The sequence below is a fragment of the Taudactylus pleione genome, unplaced genomic scaffold, assembly GCF_031769625.1.
Source record: "Taudactylus pleione unplaced genomic scaffold, aTauple2 ptg000306l, whole genome shotgun sequence".
Classification (NCBI taxonomy): domain Eukaryota; kingdom Metazoa; phylum Chordata; class Amphibia; order Anura; family Myobatrachidae; genus Taudactylus; species Taudactylus pleione.
Window position 1 is genome coordinate 2,548,605 of NW_028284707.1, and position 23,969 is coordinate 2,572,573.

Consider the following 23,969-nt stretch of genomic DNA (forward strand, 5'->3'; position numbering starts at 1 on the left):
AAACCTAAGCCCCCCGCTGCGCGAATGTACAAGGACTGAGACGTCCACTGTCCTCGCCGTAGGTGCTGAGATGTAGATTGGCGCATGTTTAGAAGCCGCCATCGGTCGCACCATCAAAACTTGCACAAGCCCTAAGGCAGGTACAGTGTCTCCGTCCGAGTATGGCGTCCTAGCGGTTGAGCATCTGCAGATGCAACCAATTTTTACCGATACGCACGTGACACTATCTCTGTGCCTACGCTAAACCACACTCACTCACCACCCAGGAACGCCCATCACTTATACAAGACATTTCTGATACTTCCGTACACTCTGTAATGCATGCGCTGTAGGCGTCTTCAAGGATATTCACGCGCGATCAGGTGCAAAAAATAAATAATTGCTAAACTGCGTCAACATCGGCATTGCGTGCGGCTGTGAATCAGGGCCCTATGTAGTTCCCACGTCTACAGCTGCTCATGGGTTTTTCTTCCCTAAGGATGTTTATCTGAGTACTTGTTGAAGTCACATGCTTTAACAGTATTATTATTATTATTTACTTCTTTATGTTCACAGAAGTGTACGTTCATTGACTTCTTCGCCCTGGGACAATATATTATGAGCAATATAGTAGTGTATATTAAGGCATTTCCATCTGTCTGTGTGTAATGATAAATATTGTCAATGCAATATATTGACGACATATTCTCTATTTAAGCTCAGGAGTTTTGTTAGAGTTGCAGCACTCTCTCAGTGAACATAAAGAGCACGTTGATCATTATGGAGGACCTTTCTGTTAGAGGAGCAGCGATTGCCACCCATACAGACCTGTGGGAACAGAGTTTTGTAATGTGCATGAATGATTCCTATGACAAAGACTGCAACCCTCAGGTAAGCTGATGAAATAGGGGAACGCCAATTTCTCGTGGATGTGCATCTGCGGTATGCAGGTGCTCACATCTGCAATAATAACAGTAAGCTAACATGGCACTATGGGGTGTTAGTGAGGTCATTTATCTGGCACCTAGCGGCCATCTCTGCTAAAAGAATTGCCTTCCCCCCCTAATGTATTTATGAAAAATAGACTACAGCAGTTGGTCTTGATGTTGTGGAACTATCGGGAGTGCAAATAGATTTCTTGTAAGTGTCACAAAGCTGGAACGCAGGGATGTCCCTCTACACAAGAAATTCTGGATACCAGACAGGCCAATTAGTAATAAATACTGCCGCACAGCAGAAGCCTCAAGAGTTTCCATTCTGTAACAGCATCTATTTAAATAATTTTATAAATAATTGGTGGATTATAGAGATCATTGCATTTTCCAATGCAGATATTTTGAATTCTTATGGAGATGACAGAAATAGCACCAAAAGAGGACATATCATTACCCTATTAAGAACTGCATGGCTTAATACTTCTAAACCTATAACAGAGTTTGCCGTTTGTACGGAGAGTAAAGGTGCGTACACACGCAGCGATTTTTTGGACGACTGAATGATAACGTTATCGTTCAGTCGTCCAAAAAGTCGTCCAGTTTCTTCCCTAAAACGATGAACGATAACTACCAATGCGCTCTCCCGTTTGTAGTTGGTAGTTATTGTTCATCGCCCGAACCTCTGGTCCAACCTGACGATAATGTCAGGTTGAACATGTGCGGTGATGAGGGAGGGTGGCCGGCACTGAACTAAATCGTTCAAGATTTCGTTCAGTGTTTCTGTTCACGGGACGATGTCGTTCAAGGAGCGAATCGTCCCGTGTGTATGCACCTTATGTTTGTGGGTAACAATGACTGTTATATACCCTGTGCATAGTTTTAATTGGAGCTTAAACATATTTGGGATAGGGCTGCAGTCGGCTGCATTATAAAATATGAATTTAATGCCAGATATATATAATATGGGCTATGGTTTCAGTTCCTTTTTCAACAATTTCCTTTTGCAATGCATATCTTGAGAATTTCATTAAATACAGGTAATTATAACAATATATGGTATAGATTTGGTTCACTGCGATGATAAAACAGTGCAAATATAAGATTAGATACATACATATAAATGAAGTGCACAGTGCCCTCCTTTGATGAATTAACAACATGTCTGACACTCTCAAAAAGAACTGGTGAACTGATCTGCGAATAGGAATACAGAAGGCACCTGATAGTACAGTATATAAATAGTGATGAATATAATGTGCAATATAGGTGTGTTCTAGATAAATATATAAAGTGAGCTTATCTGTATTGATTCACTTGCCACAGCAATACCCTATATCAGTGGGTCCCAAACTTGGTCCTCAAGGCACCCTAACAGTCCAAGTTTTAAGGATATCCATGCTTGAGCACAGGTGGCTTAATTAGTATCTCAACTGAATTAACCATATGTGCTCAATCATGGATATCCTTAAAACCTGGACTGTTAGGGTGCCTTGAGGACTGAGTGCCTCATTCAGAGGCGCTCGCAAGCGGCTCGATGTTTATGGTCTGCGCATGCGCCGCGTCCGGCATGCGCGAGCCCCGATGAGTGACTGAGCTTCAGTCGCTGCGGGGCTCGCTACAAGATGGGGTGGCTGTCGATGGTGAGTGACAGCTCTCCCCGTTTTGTAGGCGGAGAGGGGGGTGGTTGGGCAAACGCAGGCGTTCCCAAAGGAACGCCTGGTGTTTGAGGGCGGACCTATCTATTAGAGCAGGAAGTCCACTCGGGCTTGCGGGAGCGGAGACCCTACCACAGGGTCTTGTTGCAAGCCCGATGGTCGCGATAATCACAATGGACTCCAGGCCGCTCACACAAGCTGTGGGTGGTCACCCACAGCTTTGCGAGCGGCCTGGAGAAAAAAAAAAAAACACGCCCTGATTCAGAGCGAGCTCTCGCCAGCAGTGAGCGACTCTGAATCAGTCCCTGAGTTTAGGAACTACTGCCCTATATTAATGATAAAAGCTGAGAAAGCAACACAGAAAAGTGTAGTGCTTATAAATAGTAACACATATTTGAATACATATTCATATATGAGTATGTGAGCAAATAAAATAGCGGGCTTATCTAGGTCACATCTCACTGTGATATCTCACATGGCTTCCAACATAAACGATACGGCTCCATGAAGAGGAATCAATTACAGGATGGTCCAACACGTTTCATCCACAAGATAAACTTCATCAGGGGAGGGGGGAATAGATTTATATAATACATTAGTGTAATTTTTGAAAAGCACTGAACAAAAATTAATCTGTTAATTAAATTGTATAATATTTTATAATATAATACCCCTTTTACACCGCAGCTAAAACCCGGGTTATTGAAGGGTTAACCCCGGGCAGCTCCCTGGTGTAAAAGGGGAGAGGGTTGGATTGCCGGGTAGAGTGACCCGGCAATCCAACCCAGGTAACTAGCAGGGTTTAACACGGGCGTAGCCCGTGAAACCCTGTTGTGAGAACAGCGCACTTCGGGTCACGATGACCTGGAGTGCGCTGCTAGCCGGCCGATTTGTCCGGCTTCAGTGGCGCTTGGAGATGACATCATCTCCAAGTGACCACTTTCACTCCGGAAAAGCCGGATCTATGCAGACCCGACTACGGTGTGAGCGGCGCCGACTCAGGAATATTCCGTGTTGGCGCCGACAAAATTCCGGGTCTGATCCGGATAGGAACTTTGTTCCAACTCCGGGTCAGACCCAGAATGTAGGTGGAAAAGGGGTATAAGTATTGGTTAGGTTATAACATTTAAAAGCATAGGATTGGACTAAACCTGTTCTGTATGAACTGATAGTTACATATTAAATTTTTTTATAAACTTATCATTTTAGGGATTTATCAATCTAGGAGTCACTGCCAACCATGTCTGTTTTGATTTGCTGAAAGAGAGGGTGAGTAAATTATTATTATTATTATTATTATTATTATTATTATTATTATCATTATCATTACTATTATTATCTTTTATTTGTAAGACACAGCAAATGGTCCCCAGCGTCGTACAATGCAAAATTATGCAAATACTGTATATAAGCAGAACATAGAATTGCTGAGATTTAGTCAGAATGTTGACCTTTATTATACCGACACCATAATTTTGACAGGTTCAGAATGTGTACATGTAAGATGTTGACATTGACGTTATATTGGCATGTTCAAAATGTCAATATTGTAAATGTCGACTGTTAGAATGTTGATACGTGTAATTAGGGTTAGGCTACAATTAGGGTTAGGCTGTAATTAGGGTTAGGTTTAGGCTACAGTTAGGGCTAGGCTGTAATTAGGGTTAGGCTACAATTAGGGTTAGACTACAGTTAGGGTTAGGCTGTAATTAGGGTTAGGCTACAATTAGGGTTAGGATTAGGCTACAATTAGGGTTAGGCTACAATTAGGGTTTGGATTAGGCTACAATTAGGGTTAGGCTACAATTAGGGTTTGGATTAGGCTACAATTAGGGTTAGCCGACAATTAGGGTTTGGATTAGGCTACAATTAGGGTTAGGCTACAATTAGGGTTAGGATTAGGCTACAATTAGGGTTAGGCTACAATTAGGGTTAGGATTAGGCTACAATTAGGGTTAGGCTACAATTAGGGTTAGACTACAGTTAGGGTTAGGCTGTAATTAGGGTTAGGCTACAATTAGGGTTAGGCTACAATTAGGGTTAGGGTTAGGCTGTAATTAGGGTTAGGCTACAATTAGGGTTAGACTACAGTTAGGGTTAGGCTGTAATTAGGGTTAGGCTACAATTAGGGTTAGGCTACAGTTAGGGTTAGGCTGTAATTAGGGTTAGGCTACAATTAGGGTTAGGATTAGGCTACAATTAGGGTTAGACTACAGTTAGGGTTAGGCTGTAATTAGGGTTAGGCTACAATTAGGGTTAGGATTAGGCTACAATTAGGGTTAGGCTACAATTAGGGTTTGGATTAGGCTACAATTAGGGTTAGGCTACAATTAGGGTTTGGATTAGGCTACAATTAGGGTTAGCCGACAATTAGGGTTTGGATTAGGCTACAATTAGGGTTAGGCTACAATTAGGGTTAGGATTAGGCTACAATTAGGGTTAGGCTACAATTAGGGTTAGGATTAGGCTACAATTAGGGTTAGGCTACAATTAGGGTTAGACTACAGTTAGGGTTAGGCTGTAATTAGGGTTAGGCTACAATTAGGGTTAGGCTACAATTAGGGTTAGGGTTAGGCTGTAATTAGGGTTAGGCTACAATTAGGGTTAGGATGAGGCCAAAATTAGGGTTAGGCGACATTTAGGGTTAACCTGTAATTTGGGTTAGGCTGTAATTAGGGTTATTGTAACAACACAAGAAGAAAAAAGAATGTCCTCTCTGTTGGCGCACTGAAGGTTAGTTTAAAATATAACTTTTATTCATTAAGCTAAAAATTAAACGTAAACTCATAACGTGAAATATAACAGAAATATTGTATGTAATAAAAATATATTAAATAAGTGATGGTATCTTGTGTCCCAATTAATAATATCGATCAAATCATATATTTACTCATCATTGTGGTTATGCTCTGCATTTAAGCTGAAATCTTATATAAAAAAATCAGTTAATACAGCAAATAAAAAGTGTTCTGGTCCAGCTCTGAATATTGATGCTTGTGATACAATACATTTAATAAATAACAATTTTCTTAATTGCTCAACAATGTTGCAATTCAAAAAACCACAAGTATTTTCTTGCCCACTAGATGTCACTATCGACTAAAAGGACCTAAATAACAATGATGTACATGAGTTTATGATATCAGTCCAGTGAAGTTGTAATTTCTAACACAATATTAAATCATAAAAAATATCAATGACTACATAGAGTTGGATAAAGCAACAATTGATGGCAAATTTTATAGTGAGTATTCTTGATGACTGTATAATTTAAATATAGATCGATTTAGGAGCTATGTATGCTTATTTAAGATCCCAAAATATAGGATCAGTTCAAGTATTAAATCCCTCTTAATTCAAGGAGTGTCAGGTACTGGCAAAATCCCTGACTTTTAAATGTAAATATTGCTTAATGGTTGAGTAATCAAAAAACACTGAGCAATATCTCTGCTCAGGATTAATCTTATGCTGCTAACATACAATATATTATATTGCGTTCTGCACCACGCGCTATTAGATTTGGGCAGTGTTATATCGCAGTAAGGAAAAATGAATTAGTAAGATAACTGCTAACCTGCATGCTGCCTATTGAGTACTACTGACACGTGCACAGCGTATTGTGTCAATGTTTGTATTAAACGCTGTTATATATGAATAATACTAGAACTGAGTAGTCTAAAAAGCTAAACACTGGGCACTACCTCCACTCAAGATTGTTTCTATCAGACAGTACTATTATTATACTGTATATTGTATTTGGTTATGCATCCTGCGCTGTTAGATTTGAGCAGTAACTGCATCACGCCCGGCACTTAGCATGGGGGAAGCTGCTTAACATGGCTATTCCCGTGCATTCTTGCCCGAAATAGTGTCCGTCATGGGAATTAATTAAATAGCTCCCGAGGGCTTGACCTAGGAGCTAAATTCATGTCTACCAATTGAAATGCCCCCTATGAGAACCTAGACTTCAAAAGAATCACACTAAAGGAAGGAGAGTCGCAGTGCATTCTGGGAGTCACGCACTTCCTGTAATATAAAGCATGGTGATATTATTATTATTCTTTTTTTATATGGCGCCACAAGTGTTCCGCAGCGCCTTACAAAGTACATAAACAAAACTGAACAAGGAACCAGTGACTTACAGTACAATACAGGACAAGGATATGCTGCATTAGTGATTATAACACTCAATTAAGCAGCAAGTAGTCAGCAATCAAGTGTTAGATGCCCCTGTGGGGAGTATGGAGTAGAAGAAAGTATAAGGAGAAGCACATGAGGGAAAAGGGTCCTGCTCGTGAGAGCTTATTAATATTTGATGTTGATAGAAATGGACAATCCTATTTAAAATGTGCTTTTTGTCTGCACACATCTGAGTCATCCATTTTATGAGCTAAGCTAATATTCAGCCTATTTGGAACTCAAGCCTCAATGATGATGTTACTGGTTCCTAGTGGTCTGATTCAGGCCACAAAATGGCCGTCCTCAGTCTATGTAGACTAGTGCAAAAACTGTATATTCATACTGATTATAGCTGTTGTTTTACACAGCTCACACGGCCGGATATGAATTATATAGAACCAAGTATGCTGAGATATAATTACCCAATGGGCATGAAGAGGTATGTTACAATTACTGTCATCTACAAATAAAACTATGCATCACATGATATCAAAATATTTTCCGTATACAGTAACATCCTGGTCATTACATGTATGTTGTGTATTTTTCTCTTCAACTTTTTATCTTAAACATGTTTATTCTTTTTGCTTTTTGCTTTGCAGCTGTGCAAACTTCCAGGCCACAGCAATAAGCTGTATGATATGCCACCTTTTACAATACCCCCATTTGAGAGTCTAAGCAGTGGCGTCACAAGGGGGGTGCAGGCTGCACCCAGGTATCATCCGCCGAGGGGTGACGCCAAAAGGCCGACTCCCCCTTAGTGACAGGAGCCGGGTGCTGCACTGTATCATTATGTGCAGCACTGGGCTCCTGACACAATGAGGGAGCCCACACTGCAAATAGACTGCTCCCCAAGGGGAAAGTTCGCACCTCCGGCCCCCCCGGGGGTTCGGGGTGCGTGGCCAAGCCCCCTATCCGCATGGTCACACCCCCTTTTTACCGGCACTACGCTCCTACCCGCACCAGGTGCCACCCAGGGGAGGGACGCCACTGAGTCTAAGGGCCCGATTCTGAGTCTGACTCGATTATCAACAGACCGCACACGTGCCGCAAGAAGCAATCACAGACTGCACATGCTCTGCACCATGTATACACACCTTTACAGAGGATACAAGAGCTGATGTTTTGCTCCATGCGTGGCCGGATCACTCTGTTCGTGAAGTGGGGTGTTTCTGCGGCTGTGGACGTAAAAACAGAGCGCAGGGTCACACTTTAGCATAAGATAGTAGATCTTGCAGTGCGAGCACCCGCATATGCCGGCACTTTGTGTCTGGCTCAGCTTCAGGGTCTATTTAACCTATATGACCCATATCCAGCTAGGGCATGTTGAGGTCTAGTAAAATGTACAGAGTAGATGTCAGTACAGCAATAATGACCTTTGGAATGCTTCAGCATGCATGCTCATAGCATAATCCCCTCCCCCCTTGTCACTCCTCAGCCACCATGTGACCACTGAGGGGCTTTTTCACTGACTGGCTCAGACATGGAGATGCTTTTTTTTCTTTTACATTGGCTGTAATATCAATTTGCCTCCAAAGACCATGTTTTTTAAATCTGAGTTATTGGAGACTTATGTAACCTCATGTCACAAAACTCGCTGTTTACAATAAGTTTGTGTGGGATTGCAGCCTTATTAGCATAATGGATGGAGCCTATATACTCTTGACTAAGGGTGCGGTGTGGGGTAATTGGAAGCTATGGGCCTTTTTCAGAGTTGTACACTGTTTGCATCACTGCTCTATCTTTCTACACAGCAGCGATATATAGGGTCAATCATGCTGAGGTTTAGGGGGCACTGCGACCGTTGTCGCAGACAGAGATCGGCACATGAGCAATATAGATCCTGCGCATGCGCCTATCTGAAAACATCAGAGTTGTAGGTAAACCATTGGGTATACGTAGAACTCTGAATCAGGCCCAGTAAGTAGTGGTGCACCTGTAAGTACATAGTATAACCTATCATATAAGCAAGTAATCGTTCCCTGTAACTGTTACACTGATTATGTATTTCAGCCTGCGAGAAGAAGCTGCCAGGTTCCTTACAGACTATTGTCATTCTCCAGTCCCACTGAATCCAAATAATGTAAGAATTTTTGTTTTCTATGCACGTATCTTGAACTTAGCGCAACTTGCATGAAATACATCAGTGGTTCCCAAACTGGGTGCATGGCACCCTGGGGTGCCTCAGGGCTCTTGCAGGGGTAATACGGGTTGGTGGTCCAGGACCCAATCAAATTATTTATGGTCAGTATTATAGGCTAAACCAGTGCTGGTAACTACCAATCATAAAATACCACATAACTGACCCTAAGGGTGACCTATAAGCACAATTTACTTCATTTAATCATTTTTCTGAATTTGTCAAAAAGAAACTTTTGACCTAGGGGTGCCATGAAGAAAATGCTGATACTCTAAGGTGCCGTGATGTAAGAAAGCATGGGAACTACTGAAATACATGCTTTACAGTGTGATCTCATCCTGGAGCCTTGCTACCTCCCGGCACTAAAGTCCCAGGTCTTCAGTTTTAGGCCTATATTTACTAAGTGGCGGATTTTCAAAGTTGCCAATTTTTGGGCACTTTTAGGATGGCAGGCAATAATATTGAAAGCAAAACCACAGCATTTAATATTTCTTACCATTTTAAATACCATGGGCAAAATCACCGTAAATTGTTGTCGGTCATAGTGCAAATGGTCTTTTTTTCAATTAGGCTTTTTCTTTTTATTGGAGAACCTAGTAAAGCCCCGGATTGTTGTGACAACTGTATTAATATCTGACAGAGATGTATTTTGACACCATGTTAATGAATTGGCCATTAACACTTAATTGACCAAATTTTTCTAAAAAAAAATAAATAAAAAATAACGCTCCAAAATTTGAATTTTTTTGTTTCATGATTGAATCAGGTGAAGAACATCTCTTTAATACTTATCCAACACGATTTAATAAAAAAAAAAATATATATATTTTTTAAACATTTTACATTTAACATTAACACCAATTTTAAATATATAGGTCATCGATATATATGCCCAGCGGCTGCTCCTCTGAGTAGCTGCCAGGTACTCACCAGGGGACTGGGGGGAGAATTAATTTACATTTCCCCGGTGTCTGCTGCTCTCTGCAGTCACCAGGTTGGGGGTCCTGCCGTGCTGACGGATCAGCAGTGATCGACAGCACTGCAGTAACTGTGGGAGGTTGTAGTATGGCCGGGAGGTCCCTCTGCTAGTGGTGGCTGCTGGAAGAAGGTCCCTCTGCTAGTGGTGGCTGCTGGAAGATTATTTTCTGACAGCCGCCCACTGTTTGTTACTGACAGGCCGCATCTTTTGCGACCGTGGGGGGTATTCAATTACAGGCGAAATCGGCCGTTTTCGCCGTCGTTGGCGAAATCGGCCGTGCGATCAGCCGATATCGCGGCTGATAGCGGCCGCGAACGGACGATTTTGCGGCCGATTTCGCCAACGACGGCGAAAAACGCCCGTTTCTCACCTAAAACTGGAGAAAACTTTTCGTGTTTAGCCAAAGTGCGCAACTTACGATTTTTTTTTCCGCTAAAGTATCATTAGGGGGGGCTGTCCAAAGGGTTCTGAAAGAAATCCCCACATTTTTAGCCAAAAATAGGGATTTTGCATTTTTTTTCGCCTGATCTGGGATGGAGAAAACTTTTCTCCAGTTTTTTTTCTCCAATTGCGTTTTCGCCTTTTATTTGGCGAAAATATCGCCGTGTTTTGGCGAAATATGGCCGTTTTCACCTATGTCGAAAAAACTGCCGTTTTTGATGCTAATTGAATACGGCCCAATTAGATAACGCACTGCCTGGTGTGGTCGGAAAAAAATGCGACCACGCCAGGCAAGTGGTTAAAGCAGTTTTCAACTTCAAACACTTTCAGTTCATTGGTTTCGACAACTTTTACAAAGTATACTTTTTTTCCCCTCCTTGTGTCTGTGGCTTGCTACAAAATATCTATTCTATATCAGCCAGGCGAATGAGTTTCTTCTGGCTACAACACACATCTGTGTATTGGACACAGGGCCTGATTTAGACCCGCTCGCGAGCGCTATGCGCTCACAAGCAGGTCGATGGTGGCCCAGTGCGTATGCGCACGACGGAGCCGGCTCCGTCGTGCGCATGCGCGAGACCCGGATTGCGACGGACACTCCGTCGCTCCGGGTCTCGTACCAAAGGGAGCGTGCTGTCGATGTTGAGAGACAGCATGCCCCGTTTGGTGGGTGGGCCGGGGGAGGGGCTGCCCATACTGAGGCGTTCCCATGTGAACGCATCCATTTGGGGGCGGCCCCACTGACATCACGACGTCTCTCCCATCACTCACTGCGGGAGCCGGAAAATGGAGATCGTGAGTGAGCTCCAGCCCGGCTCCGGCAGTGGGCGCAGCAGCCAATGAGAGTCTGTCTGACTCTCATCGGCTGCTAAAACAAACACAGCTGCCGGCGCCAGCGGCTGTGTGTTTGTTCCTAGTAGTGTAGTGCGGACTGCACTTATGTGTGGTCCACACTACACCTCAATCCAGCGGCGCCCTGTAGTGGCCAGCACTCTTACGCAGATGCCTAAGTTTGCCTAGTGGTAGCGCCGACCCTGCTGGGCAAATCGGAACGACAAATCGGGCATATCATTAAGTGTGTATGCCCAATTTGTGTGCTCCCACGGTCGCATGCGATATATTCTGGTTGGCCATGCTGCACAGTCAATCAGAAGATATCGTGTACGATGCCAAGCTGCCACATGCAGCATAGCACCCTACATCGCCCCCTGCAGTATGTAAGTGTGTATGCACTTGCCGATGCAGGATCTTGTCACCCGCCGGATTGACCGGCTACACATCGTTCTGATGTGTAGCCGGCTTAAGGGTTATAAAAGCTTAAACATAGACCGGAGGAAAAATAAAACAGCAATATTTTAATTAAAAGTTAATGAATAATGTGCAGATCATAAAATTAAAGTTGTGAAATGGTGGAGACCCCAATAACTGTTATATTTTCTTGAGCACAGTTTACGTCTGTATTAGTTTACAGTGTACATGTTTACCAGTATTCTCTTTGTAATTGCTTAGGTAGTGACATTATACTCTTCTATATATAGATAATCATCATGAATGGATGTGCATCATTGCTGTGTGCTCTCTCCGCTGTGATTGGTGATCCAGGAGGTAAGCCTGTGACGATATAATGGCAACATGCCTACATTAGTTGTCCACTCGTAGTTACTCAGATGGACAGGTCCGTCACTCTTTTCTAACGACCCTAGAGCTGGGCATGAATGGATAAATAACATTGGCAGATTTGCTTGTTATCACTTGTTTCTCCTGTTTCTTTTCCATTCCTCCGATTCCTGATCATTCCACACCAACTGCCAGTGAGTCCCGGACGGCGATGTCTGGCAGCGTTTGGGGTGGCAGTTGGTGTGGCTCCCCTGTTTAAAATTTGGACTGCGCTGCAGCCTCACCTCTGGAGCCACCATTATCTGTCACACACTTGGCACACAGTCACTGCGGGGAGACTTTCCAAACTACCTGTATGTGACACCGGTGCTTATTGGGCAAAGGCCAAGCAGGCAGGCTGCCAAGGGACACTGACCTGCCATTACTACCACGTTATCACACTCTGTTAATACTGCGCTTACATAAGTAAACATGTCCTCACAGCTGGAAACACACATTTTATTTATTCTTTAATATCACGAGACAATAAAAACATGCAAAGCGCCTAGAAAACCGAAACAAATATTGTTTTCAACTTAATGGAAGATATAATAAATGGGTTAACTCACTTGACAGCTGAGTAGAGACAGGAAAACTAGAAAGCATAAAAAGGGGGAGAGTTATCACATTTCATAAAGAGGACACGGAGAAATTACCCATAGCAACCAATTAGCTTCTATCATTTTATAGAAAACACTAGATAAATGCTCTGTTTGCAGAGCATGTAACAAGTCTTTGTGAAGGAGATTTTTTTTTTTTAATACAGAGTTTCATCTCACAGCCCAAGAGAGTCATAGCTAAGGGCCTGATTCAGAGCCGCTCGCTATTTGTGGTCGTTCGTTTAAAAAATAGGGCTGGCTATTCAAATGAACCGTTCGCTCATTGCGGTCTGTTCACGCCTATAAGTCTGAACGAGCGAGCAAAACTTGAGGTCGAAATTTTGAAAAATACGCCCCCTGGCCGCTCGCATCATACGTCATGTCCGCTATTTATTAGATTAATCGAGTACATCGAACAGCGTATGAACTGCTCGCTATTCTTGTGGTTGGTTTTTCCTACCACTATATTGCGAGCAGTTCTGACTATAAAACAACCAGGTGACGTGGTCAATGACGCTGCTGTATTAATTATGCACACCTATAAAACGCCCGTTTTGACCTTTAAGCACGCCTGCGTTCTGATCTCCACTCCCCGTTTTCAAGCACCTTCCCCTGTTACCACCCACATACGCCTCCTCCTGTAGCAGGCATTCGCTATATAGCAAACAAACGATTTTTGGCCGCACTGACTGGTTCGCGCATGCGTATTACAATCCGTACGCATGCGCAGATGAGCGAACATCGGTCACAACGAACGAGCGGCCGCTTACGAGCGGCTCTGAATCAGGCCCTAAGTCTCTACAACAGTATAAGTGTTGATAAGGTAGTATGCTATTGCACAGACTCCATTTTGTTCCTCTAGGAAGGCTTCATTCCCTGTTCCAAGATGGCCACCAAAGTTTCTACTGAGCATGGGCGGGGCCATCTTGTCTTTACTGTGAGAGAGTGACACAGTGGGAGACGGGCAGCTCCTACTTAGCTCTGAGAGACCCGGCATATTATTCTGCAATTACAGCGGTTACAGCATCTTGCACCGCTACCTGTAAGCTATATACAGTCACTGGCTGGTGAGCTGTATCACACTCACCGCTCCACCCAAACTCTGCTCCATCATAACCAGTGTGTCACAGTGAGTACGGCTGTACATCACATATCTTTCAATCATAAGTCATTCTGCTGGTGTGTACATATTTCTGCCATATCAGAGCAGAACCTCCCCTGTCATACTTCTGAGATTTGATATAAAAATGATTAGCATGATACAAAGAAGATATTTGTAACTTATAAACGTCTTTGTTTATTGTAATCATTTTTATTGTTAGCAATCACCAGCTTTGTGGCGCTCTCTGCGACTGCAGGGAGATGAGGCGGCAACAGCTCAGCCTCTCTCCTGTTTAGTCAGACACTGTTTGCAGAGCTGGGGGCTGGGCCACACCACGGGTAGTAAGCTGCACCCCAAGAGAGCTGATAGAGGCATGACTCTGAGTTTGGGGGGCGTGGCCTTGGACACCTTGGATATGTCCTATGACCAGGAAGTGCACTGCAGTGTTTAAAGATTGGAACTCAGCAGCAGCAAGAGAAGACACAGTGATGCAGGTAGGAGAATCAATGGGCACTGAAGCTTAGTGTAGTAAGGGGAGAGTTACAGTGAGTAGGGGGTGAGACAGGCTCCAAACACTCAGACCCATCTCCATGTGTTCCTCCCCAGCCGTTGACCACACGTCACTGGGATACAGAACAACTGAAAGGGTGTGAATGTTGAAACCACCCCTCCAACTCACAAGCACTACATGCACCCAGAAAAACAGACACAATTTATTGGGCTTGTCCAGCTGGCTGTGTACGCCAAATATGGACATATCATCAAGGATGGTATATGCCCCTTCTTGCTGTACCTCTGGGGGAAAGCAGAAGTATATGTGCCTGGGTTACGACAGGAGGTGTCGCTTCACGGTGATAATAGAAAATGGCAAAAGTACAGCACACAATTCATACACAATGCAGTACATAGCTGGACATAGTTATTAATAGCAAATACAGTTTACACCATGTGAAAGGAAATTAGAGGCAAAGTTTAAGATATTAGTAAGATCAAATCGATAAACACACATCAATCAGTTTCCTTTGGGAGGAATTCAGACACATTCAGCCAATCAGCAGCGACCACATCATGTCATCCACATCCTCCCACCCTCATCCTGGTCCCCTTGAGGCAAAATGCAGCCCATTCGGCATGGGTAACACACAGGTGCATTAGATAAAGATGGATGGAATGGTCATGCAGTTGAGGTGGTATATTATATTTATTATTAGTATACGTGTATTGGCATGTATTTATTGGCCTGTATATATCTTCTAAACTAAGCTCTCTTGTTTTAGATGGCTTCCTCACCCCTACACCGTACTATCCTGGAATAGCTCTGTATGCTGCGGCATATTGTGGATTACAGCCTGTACATGTCCCCCTGAGCAGCCAGGTCAGATATCCCATCATTAATGCTTATTTCCCTGACAGTCTCTTGTATATTGTGCACTCAGGCTTGGAAATCTCTTGCTTTGTAAGTAGAGAATTTAAATATTGAATTATGCCTCAGACCTCACCTCATTTTGCTGTAGCTGGTTGAAGCGCTTGGTCATCAGAGTACATTTCGGGATAGGGTGAAGATGGCGTTGCCCACCAGGTCGAAGGTCAGGAATGCATCACATTCTGGAGCTTGGTACATATTAAAAATGTGGCCAAATTTCGGAAAACCGTAGTTTTCAGACTTTTGGACGCATTTTCCTTTTAGTACATCCCGCCTTCAGTGTGGTAGGTGCTATGGGACATTGCAATAGAGCAGAAAGATATGGGAACTCTATAGAAATTAATGTTTTATGGAGTTTCATAGATATTAAGTTTATCAGTTTTTAAAAGTCGTGTTCCAAAGATAAGGATACAAATATTTTTACTAAGATGCCCCTTCTCCCCTAGCTGGAGGCCTGGTGGCTGCTTGAAATGGCAAATCAAGCTTGCAATCTTTAAATGGTGCCGCAGAAGGGGTGTAAGTAGGAGGAAAGATGACAAGCCACAATCGCCCACCCCCTATGGATATCGACTGGGAAATGGAGGCTAGGGGTCAGGGGCACATTAGTATATTTTCCTATTTCCAGTGAAGCCTTAAGCGCTGATCAGAGCTCCCCTTGGCTACACATTACACATGTGGCTTTATAATTACAAATGCTTGGAAAGAGCTATGAAAGCTTTCTGCAAGGGCCGAATCTCTAAGTTTCATTCTTTCAGTTCTTAGTTAAATAACTGACACGTGCTGATGTCTCTGATAGGTTACAGAAGAAGACGGTCATCCCTTTCAGTTAACGATTCAGTCATTGGAAGAGGCCATGGAGAAAGGAAAACGCCAGGTGAAAATCTTTTTAATTATTCAATAACTTTATATAATAATCTTTAGCACCATTGATATATTGATATGCCTCACAGCCTTGCATTGCAATCTCTGCTGCCTTTTGGGATTTCTATATCTTAGGTAAAGTCAAAATGCACCTATGCTCCTAAAGGTTAAATATGTCACATTACGTTTTCTAAAAAAAGAAAAACATGCAGATTATCTGCTTAAACCACCTAACTAAAGTGTAAATATCCAGAAATGTAGCTCAAAGACTCTGGGCCCCAAGGAAGAATATAAGTAGGGGATCCCTCAGTCTCAGGGCTGGCCCTGGGCATAGGTGACCTAGGCACTTGCCTAGGGCATCCTAGCTCCAGAGGGGTTGTCCAGGGGCGGGCTTGGCTGGGCAGAGGCTGCTACACTAACGGAGCAGGAGCAATATCATGGCACCAGGCGGGTCTGACCATCCATCCGTCGGAGCCTGTGCTGAGCTGTGATTGGAGGAGCACATAAATGCTCCTCTAGGGTTGTAGGGTGGCCTATACAGCTGCCCGGAGCATCCTGAGGAGGGGGGGAGTTTCTTCTTCCCCACTCCAGAGACTAACATGTTAGTACATCTCAGGGCTATTGCTTCCTGATTCACCTTGATAAACAGTGTTGGAACAGTGTTTACTGTGATAACATCTCCCCTATGGTCTCTCCAAAATTTTGGAATTGATGCAAATAATGGTTACAACAATATCTGTTTTCATGTTGCGTTTTACTATATTGTCTCTTTTCCAGGGTATTAAAATCAAAGCGCTGATCCTAATCAATCCCCAGAATCCTTTAGGAGAAATCTACTCCCCGCAGCTGCTGAAAGAATGTTTAGAGTTTGGATACAGGTTTGACTTGTGTAATCTTAGTATTTCTCTATTTATTCACCATAACGTTTCACATCTCTGCGACACCTTCTCTGCCCAATCCCTGTATTCTCTTGTCTTGATATGGCATTTCCACACCTTGCCCAAACCGTAGCAATAACCTTGATCGAATGGCTCAAACTACACATTGCCCTCAGTGTCGGCCGCAATCTTACCCGTGGCATGCTAAGGTAACAGCGCAATAAGAGTATTAGGATGTCAATTCATATGCAAATATGACAATATATACGTTTTAAAAAGGTATAATTGTTTGCAATAATAATATAAAACATACACAATGTCTACAATTCATTTGTAATAACCACAAATATTGAATGAAAACTATCTAAAAATAAATAATATATTAGCAGAAAGAGTAAAATGGAATCACACCCCTCTGAGGAAATCCCCATTAGGGTAAGAAACGCGTTAGGGACTCTCAGTACCACTTTGCTGAAGGGTCTGGACCAGCCGCTTTTGAAACAATTTTACCGGCTACCCGCTGCTGTACCACATACATTTGGATACAATGTACAGCCTCCTGGACATCAGTTTGGAAAACGCCTGATACAAGCTTACAGAAGGAGGTGAGGGAGTTAATCACCAGGGGCTGCTGCCGCAAGTGTATCTCTCCTCCCAAAACCGGACACACCAGAAGTCCAGGACGGCAAGTTACAGCTCACTTGAGAGACGGGAACACAGTGTTATTGCGAGCCGGCATTACACGTGCACCCCTCCTCTGAAACTCGGTACACGCTAAGTCCAGGGCTGCACGGTACAGTCAAACACAAGCGATTGAAGTACAGTGATCCCGGGAGCTGTATTGTATACCATCATAATATCCAAAGCCGGCGTTGTGCCTACCCTCTTTTCTTTTTATGGTACATATAAATAGGATGTGTGCATAAAGGTTATATTATATATACAGTATATATATACAGTATATATATATATATATATATATATATATATATACAAAGAGAATTATGGTCCAGCGTGACGTCATCAGTCCGCGACCTCAGGAGTCCCGGGAACCGAACGGAGATGGAGTAGCTGCCTTGTTTGAACACGCAGCGGGTGTCCACTTCTTATTTAAGGTACTGTACGTTATTTTCATTTGCACTTGTTCACACCTTGACAAAGGAGCTCAGTGCTCCGAAACGTTGGTTTTTTGATTATGTGACGCCATTTAATATATTTCCTCCACAACCAGTCTCTGAGTGCAGCAGCCTTTTTGCTTTATTTTATAAAAATATATATAAATATTTATATACCATAAAACAATCGTAGCTGTAAAAAAGGATTTTTTGAAGTGAGCACACTGGAAGACTAATTAAAGGCACACATCTAATCAAAGCAGCTATTTTCAGTAAAAACTGAACGTTCATCGATACAGACTACCTTCAAGCTATTTTTTGTATAAATAGATTCAGCAAGATATTTTCACATTAATTATTTTACATTTTATTCCTTCTGCTGGCATATTATTTCTTTTTAGATATGTTTCATTCAATATATGTGGTTATTACAAATGAATTGTAGACATTGTGTATGTTTTATATTATTATTATTGCAATCAATTAAACCTTTTTAAAATTTATATTGGCATATTTGCATATGAATTGACATCCTAATACTCTTATTGCGCTGTTGTTACATACACCATTTTTAGTTTTTTTCTGTGGCTTGCTACCATTTCTTTCAACAGCAGCAGAAGATTGAGTGCATAGAGATACACATATATATTTCTACTTTATATATTTATTTATTTTTATAGATATTTAAAAGTTCATTCTAAACAGAAAGTGTGAATTCTAGTCCTTCTAAGCGCCACAGGCTATCTATTTATTTCTAAGGAAATGCGCTGCCTGAAAAAAACTTTCCAGAGAAATAGAACAAAATTGGTAAATGTTTAATACTTCCTACTAGTCGTTCCTTAACCAGACATTCATCCCTGCAATCCATGATGAATGCAGCAGCTAAACATGTTTTCCTCACAAAACCTTGTTCAGCTGCTGCTCTGCTCATCGGTCCCTTCATTGGTTACCAGTATTTTTACTATACTCGAACAACCCTCTGGGGGGAATTCAATTGTTCTGCCGGCGGCTTTTTTTTTACGACGCCCGACAGAGCAATTCAATTGTTGCTCAGTAAGGGCGCGATAGCCGCCGGCGCCGGCATTTCTGCATGCACTCAAGAGTGCCAGGGGCTGCGTCTACGGACGCAGTTTCCTGGACTCGCAAGCCGGCCAGCCGGAGTAAGCCTCAGCTTACTCAGCTAGCCGATGGCCTGGCGCCGATGGTGGCAGTGCTGGGATCGCACATGCAGCAGGCTGTTTGAAAAATGACAGGAGCGGATTGCTGATCCAAGACTTTTTTTGTTTCTAATACATCCCAAAATGAAAATAAGTAGGCATTAAAAAAAAAAAAAAAAAACCTGTAAATTGCTGTTTTTTGTAATGAAGCAGTGAAAATCAGTACTAGTGTCCTCACATCATACAAACAAAATGTACTTAAATGAAGTCCTTCTTTACGTGATTTTTATTTTTTATTTAAAAAACTCCGAAAAAGTAGATAAAAAAGCCTTACTGGGGAGAACGGAGAGAGATATCTGTCCCTGGTAACATGGGTTATAGTGGCAGGCAGGAAGAAGTATAAACTTCTACAATAGAGTAAAACAGCGCCATCTTGTGTGTGGATGTGGTACTTCTGCAACATACTGTATGTCACTTTAACTGTTTATTGTTAACCTGTTGCTTATGTTATGTCTCATAAGAGTCATTTATATTCATGCATTATTAACAGAGAAAACATACAAAAATAATCATGAATATACGATGTTCCCTTTTATCTATGGATAGGTACAGCTTACATGTCATAGTGGATGAAATTTACATGCTCTCTGTAATGGACACCGCTTTCTCTAGTGTTCTCTCCTTCCCTGAGTAAGTATCTTATACATTTCTAATTCTTCTTTGTTTGTTGGTGAGTCATTAAAGCACTTTACTCCCACATTATAGCCTTATATTAACCATGGTCAGTATTTACAACATGAAATCTCCTCTCATATGTCCCCTGGGTGCCCTACAGGACCCTCCTGAGTATTTGTGTGTATGTGATGTGTGTTTAGGAGGGGAGGGGGGTCTTAGGGGAGCGGGCTACATGCAAGACCTCCCTCACAAGTTCCCTATGGTACACAGAGTACCATGCAGGGGCTTCGTCTCCTTCAGTTCATTATGATACATAGCAAAACATTATATATTCTTTGTAACATACAGAAAATCTCACTCATTAAGTCCATCATAATAATTTCTAGCAAGTGCACCCCAGGTGCAGATCACGTCATTGCATGGTCATGTAGCAAAATTTGGAGGGGCCCCCAGTGAGAGTCTGTCCACTAGGGGACCCCACTGAGCTATTATGAGCATACGTAGGCAACTGCGGCCACCATCACTTCCAGCCCAGGAGCCACTGCAGCCCCTGAAATTTTGATAGATCCGCCCCTGGTGCTCTCTCCCTAAGGTTATGTCAGTATGCAGCAAGACCCTTTTTCCAGGTGATAATACACATGTAATATACAGTACGGCTCCTTTTCCAGTCTCATACAAGTGCACATTCTACCCTCTTCCAAAGTTCATTACAATATACAATACACCCTTCCCAAATTCATTATGTTAGGCATTCACATTGTAATTACCATTCTGCTGAAAAACAAGCACAGAACACAGAGTACAGAATTCCACTGCAATGTGTGTATGCATGACACAGAATTATTACTTGCCACACTTAGGGCCTGATTCAGAGACAGACGCTAACGCATGTACGCAGCAGCTGTGTGACAATAAGCAAATGTAGTAGCCACCGGGATTTGTATTGAGACACCCGCACAATTCTATTAATCTCGGTCCCCCAAATGAATCTCACTTCCACGCTACCGAAATCCTGATAATCTCATTCACATCTCTCCCACAAACTCTGGGCCTGATTCACAGCCGCTCGTTCGCTCTGAGCGATGTTCGCACAACTGCACATGCGTATGGTTCGCATTGTGCATGCGCAAACCAGTCATTGCGGTTGGAAATCGTGCGCTCGTAAAACAAAGAGGGGCTGCTAATTTGATTGACAGATGGTGAGTTTTGGGGTTAGGGGGAAGCTTAGAGTTAGGTTTAGGTTTAAAGGTGGGCACTAGGATGAGGGTTAGGATTAGGCTGCGGGGAGGGTTAGGGTTAGGCTGCCGGAGAGGAAGGTAAGGGTTAGGCCGTGGGAGGAAAGGTTAGAATACTCCCCTGCTTGTATTGGGATTTCCGTTGCTGGGATTCTGACCGTCGCATTATCAGCGTTGGGATCGCGTACCTAACCCCATGGCTATATCAGACTTTCCCCAGAATCAACCATGACACCGTTACTGGATACTATCAATTTATAGCAATGCCCCACAGTGGATCCTGACTCAGGAAAGGATCAGTAAGAGGAAGTTAGTGTCTCCGTGGAACCATTTATAACTGTATACTGCTCGCCTTGTCTGACGTGGCTGGAAAAGACCCTATAGATTAGAACATGTTATTATTACGGCGTTTTGACTGTTGACCATTTGTACCTGTCACCTTCTTACATGCAAATTCTTTTTACTTTACAGTATCCCAGATCCAAAGAGAACACACTTTATATGGGGACTCGGCAAGGTAATTTCTGCAGCCATACAACACTGATGATTCAGAGATGAACGCAGTGCACAGCCGCGGCTTCTTTGTACGCAGCGACTGTGCTAAAATATGCAAAAGCCGCTGCTGCATCCAAAGTCGCAGCGTTGGATCAACTGCGTGACCATCGGACATCTGCGTAACCCTCAGGTTACTCAGGATGTCTGGCAAAATCACGCTGCCGGGGCCAGTGAAGCTGCGTCTAAAGACGCAGTCACTGGCTTTGGCGCACCCAGAGAACGGGGCCGCCCACCTCGCCCCCCATTTTCTGTAACGTTTTTATACAAGCGACATCGCAGCCCCAGATCTGCACATGGTCAGATCTACAAACATCAGCAATGTGCTAAACATCGGGTGTACGTATATCTCTGAGTCAGGCTCACCATCTCTAAGAACAGCTGAGACTTTGGGGTCTGATTCAGAGCTGTACGCTTTGCGATGTATTGTGGTTGGGCGATTATCGTCCGTCTGCGTATGTGACTGTCGATCGCAGCGAGTATATAGTTTCTGTGCGGCTGGCAATCAGGGATCGTTTGGGGCAGGTAACGCGTCTGTGATCCCGTACACAAGAAATATGGCTCCGGCGTCTCCATTCCTGCGGCTATTCTGTGCGACATTAGAGTAACTCAGGACAGCTAACATCGAATGATCTAGATATTTGGGTTTGCAAAGATGCTGGTGGGTGCTTCAATGCATATCCCGGTGGCGGCGATATTTAGATATTTTTGCGCGGCAGCTGCGTACGGGATGGCGGCTGCAGTGGCATTAGTCTTCATCTATGATTCGGGCCCCTGGTGGTACCATAGACGTGCAAAATTAATGTATTCATTTGTCTTGGCAAGTCCTATAGTTAGTTAGTTTTCATCCAACTCGCAGCCGGGGAAACTTGACATGGGAGCATCATTGCATCATTGCTCCGATGCGGGGACAGCTGCTCCGAAAAGCAGCTGTACCTCCTCCCCGTCGGCCCGGCTACACATATGAGGTCACACAAGCACACAGCCGCCGGGGAGGCAGTAAGGAGGCAGCGGAGGGATCCCTCTTCGCATCCCCGGAATGATGAATAGGCCCCTTAATATCTAGAGGATATGTACTAAGCTCTGCCGTCAGATAGAGGATATCGCTTTTATTTATGTGTGGCTCACATATTAAACACTTGCCTGGCGCGGACGCATCGTTTGCCACCACACCAGGCAGTGCGTTGGCTGACATAGGGCCTGATTCAGAGTTGAACGCAAACATGGTGGTTTGCAAACGTCGCTGATATTATGGGGTCTACACATGTGCAGGACCCACTCTACGCATGTGCAGAACACGTCCTGCGATCTTGCTCACAGATCCGCCATGATTGACATGCTGCGACGTTTGGGGGGGGCGAAGTGGGGGCGTGGCTGGCTAGCATTCCCGGAAACTGGGGCGTGTCACAGGCTGCCGGGAGCTGGCCAGGCTGAGTAAGTTTCAGTTTACGCAGCCTTAACAATGGAGCCACCATTACGACCGATGGTCGCTATGGTTGCAGTGGTGATCCGAGGCAGCATCTGCAGACACTGCACTCGGATCGCAGATGCAACAAGGAGACGTCTACTTTCTACAGACACCTCCAGCTGCGTTTGCATTTGAGCCGCTTCCTTGCGGCTCTGCAATTCCGCCCATTTCTGAATCAAACCCACAGTCGCAAATATGCGACCTGTCAATAACGCACAGCGGGCGACTGCGAGGAGATAATCTTCCTGCAGCCGCCAATAGAAAGGGACCTCCTGGCCCCTCTGCATCCTCCCCTAGTGTCTGCCGTGCTGCCAATCACTGCCAATCACCAGCATGGCAGAACCCCCCGCCCAGTGGCTGCAGAGAGGAACAGCTGCCGAGAAAATGTAAATTCACCACCCCCCAGCCCTCCAGTATGTACCTGGCAGCTGCTCAGACCCATGTACTAAAAATCGTTCTGTGTTTCCAAGATTTTTTTTTAAATAAAACCGCGTTGGATAAGTTATAAATATCTGAGTGGTATTCTGCCAGGGCACAAAGAAAGAACATTCCTTATTTGGGGCACTCTTATGTAACCAGTGTATTGTGGTAATATGTAAAACTTAACTTTTATTTCTACCTACTTAACTAAAATAAATATTTTTGAAAAAGAAAAACTAAAGAAGACAATAATGGCGAAAGTATTAAAAGATTATATATATATATATATATATATATATATATATATATATACAGTATATATCTACACAATATCCTTAGATCATGTATCACACAATGTGTCCAAGAAATCCAGTCACAACCAGTGTAATAAATTGATTCTGGTATGATATAGGTTCTTATATGGTCCTTAACCGCAAAAGGAATCTGTTGTGATGATACAGAATTCTGTATATAGAATGCAGTGCGATTGTATAATTTGCTCTATGGTGAGTATTGTAAT

At 43.4% G+C, this 23,969-nt stretch overlaps 1 protein-coding gene across 1 annotated transcript in view; it reads left to right on the forward strand.

Annotated features, from left to right (window-relative positions):
* The first annotated feature begins 759 nt into the window (after window positions 1-759).
* LOC148511446 (1-aminocyclopropane-1-carboxylate synthase-like protein 1) overlaps window positions 760-23,969 on the forward strand; it is a 43,244-nt gene continuing 20,034 nt past the window's right edge. Inside the window, exons 1-10 of the mRNA XM_088442193.1 lie at window positions 760-870; window positions 3,779-3,838; window positions 7,117-7,187; window positions 8,762-8,831; window positions 11,847-11,913; window positions 14,943-15,040; window positions 15,885-15,962; window positions 16,727-16,827; window positions 19,706-19,789; window positions 21,481-21,526. Of these exons, the coding sequence (XP_088298319.1) occupies window positions 760-870; window positions 3,779-3,838; window positions 7,117-7,187; window positions 8,762-8,831; window positions 11,847-11,913; window positions 14,943-15,040; window positions 15,885-15,962; window positions 16,727-16,827; window positions 19,706-19,789; window positions 21,481-21,526 (786 nt within the window). The remainder of the gene's footprint in view (window positions 871-3,778; window positions 3,839-7,116; window positions 7,188-8,761; window positions 8,832-11,846; window positions 11,914-14,942; window positions 15,041-15,884; window positions 15,963-16,726; window positions 16,828-19,705; window positions 19,790-21,480; window positions 21,527-23,969) is intronic.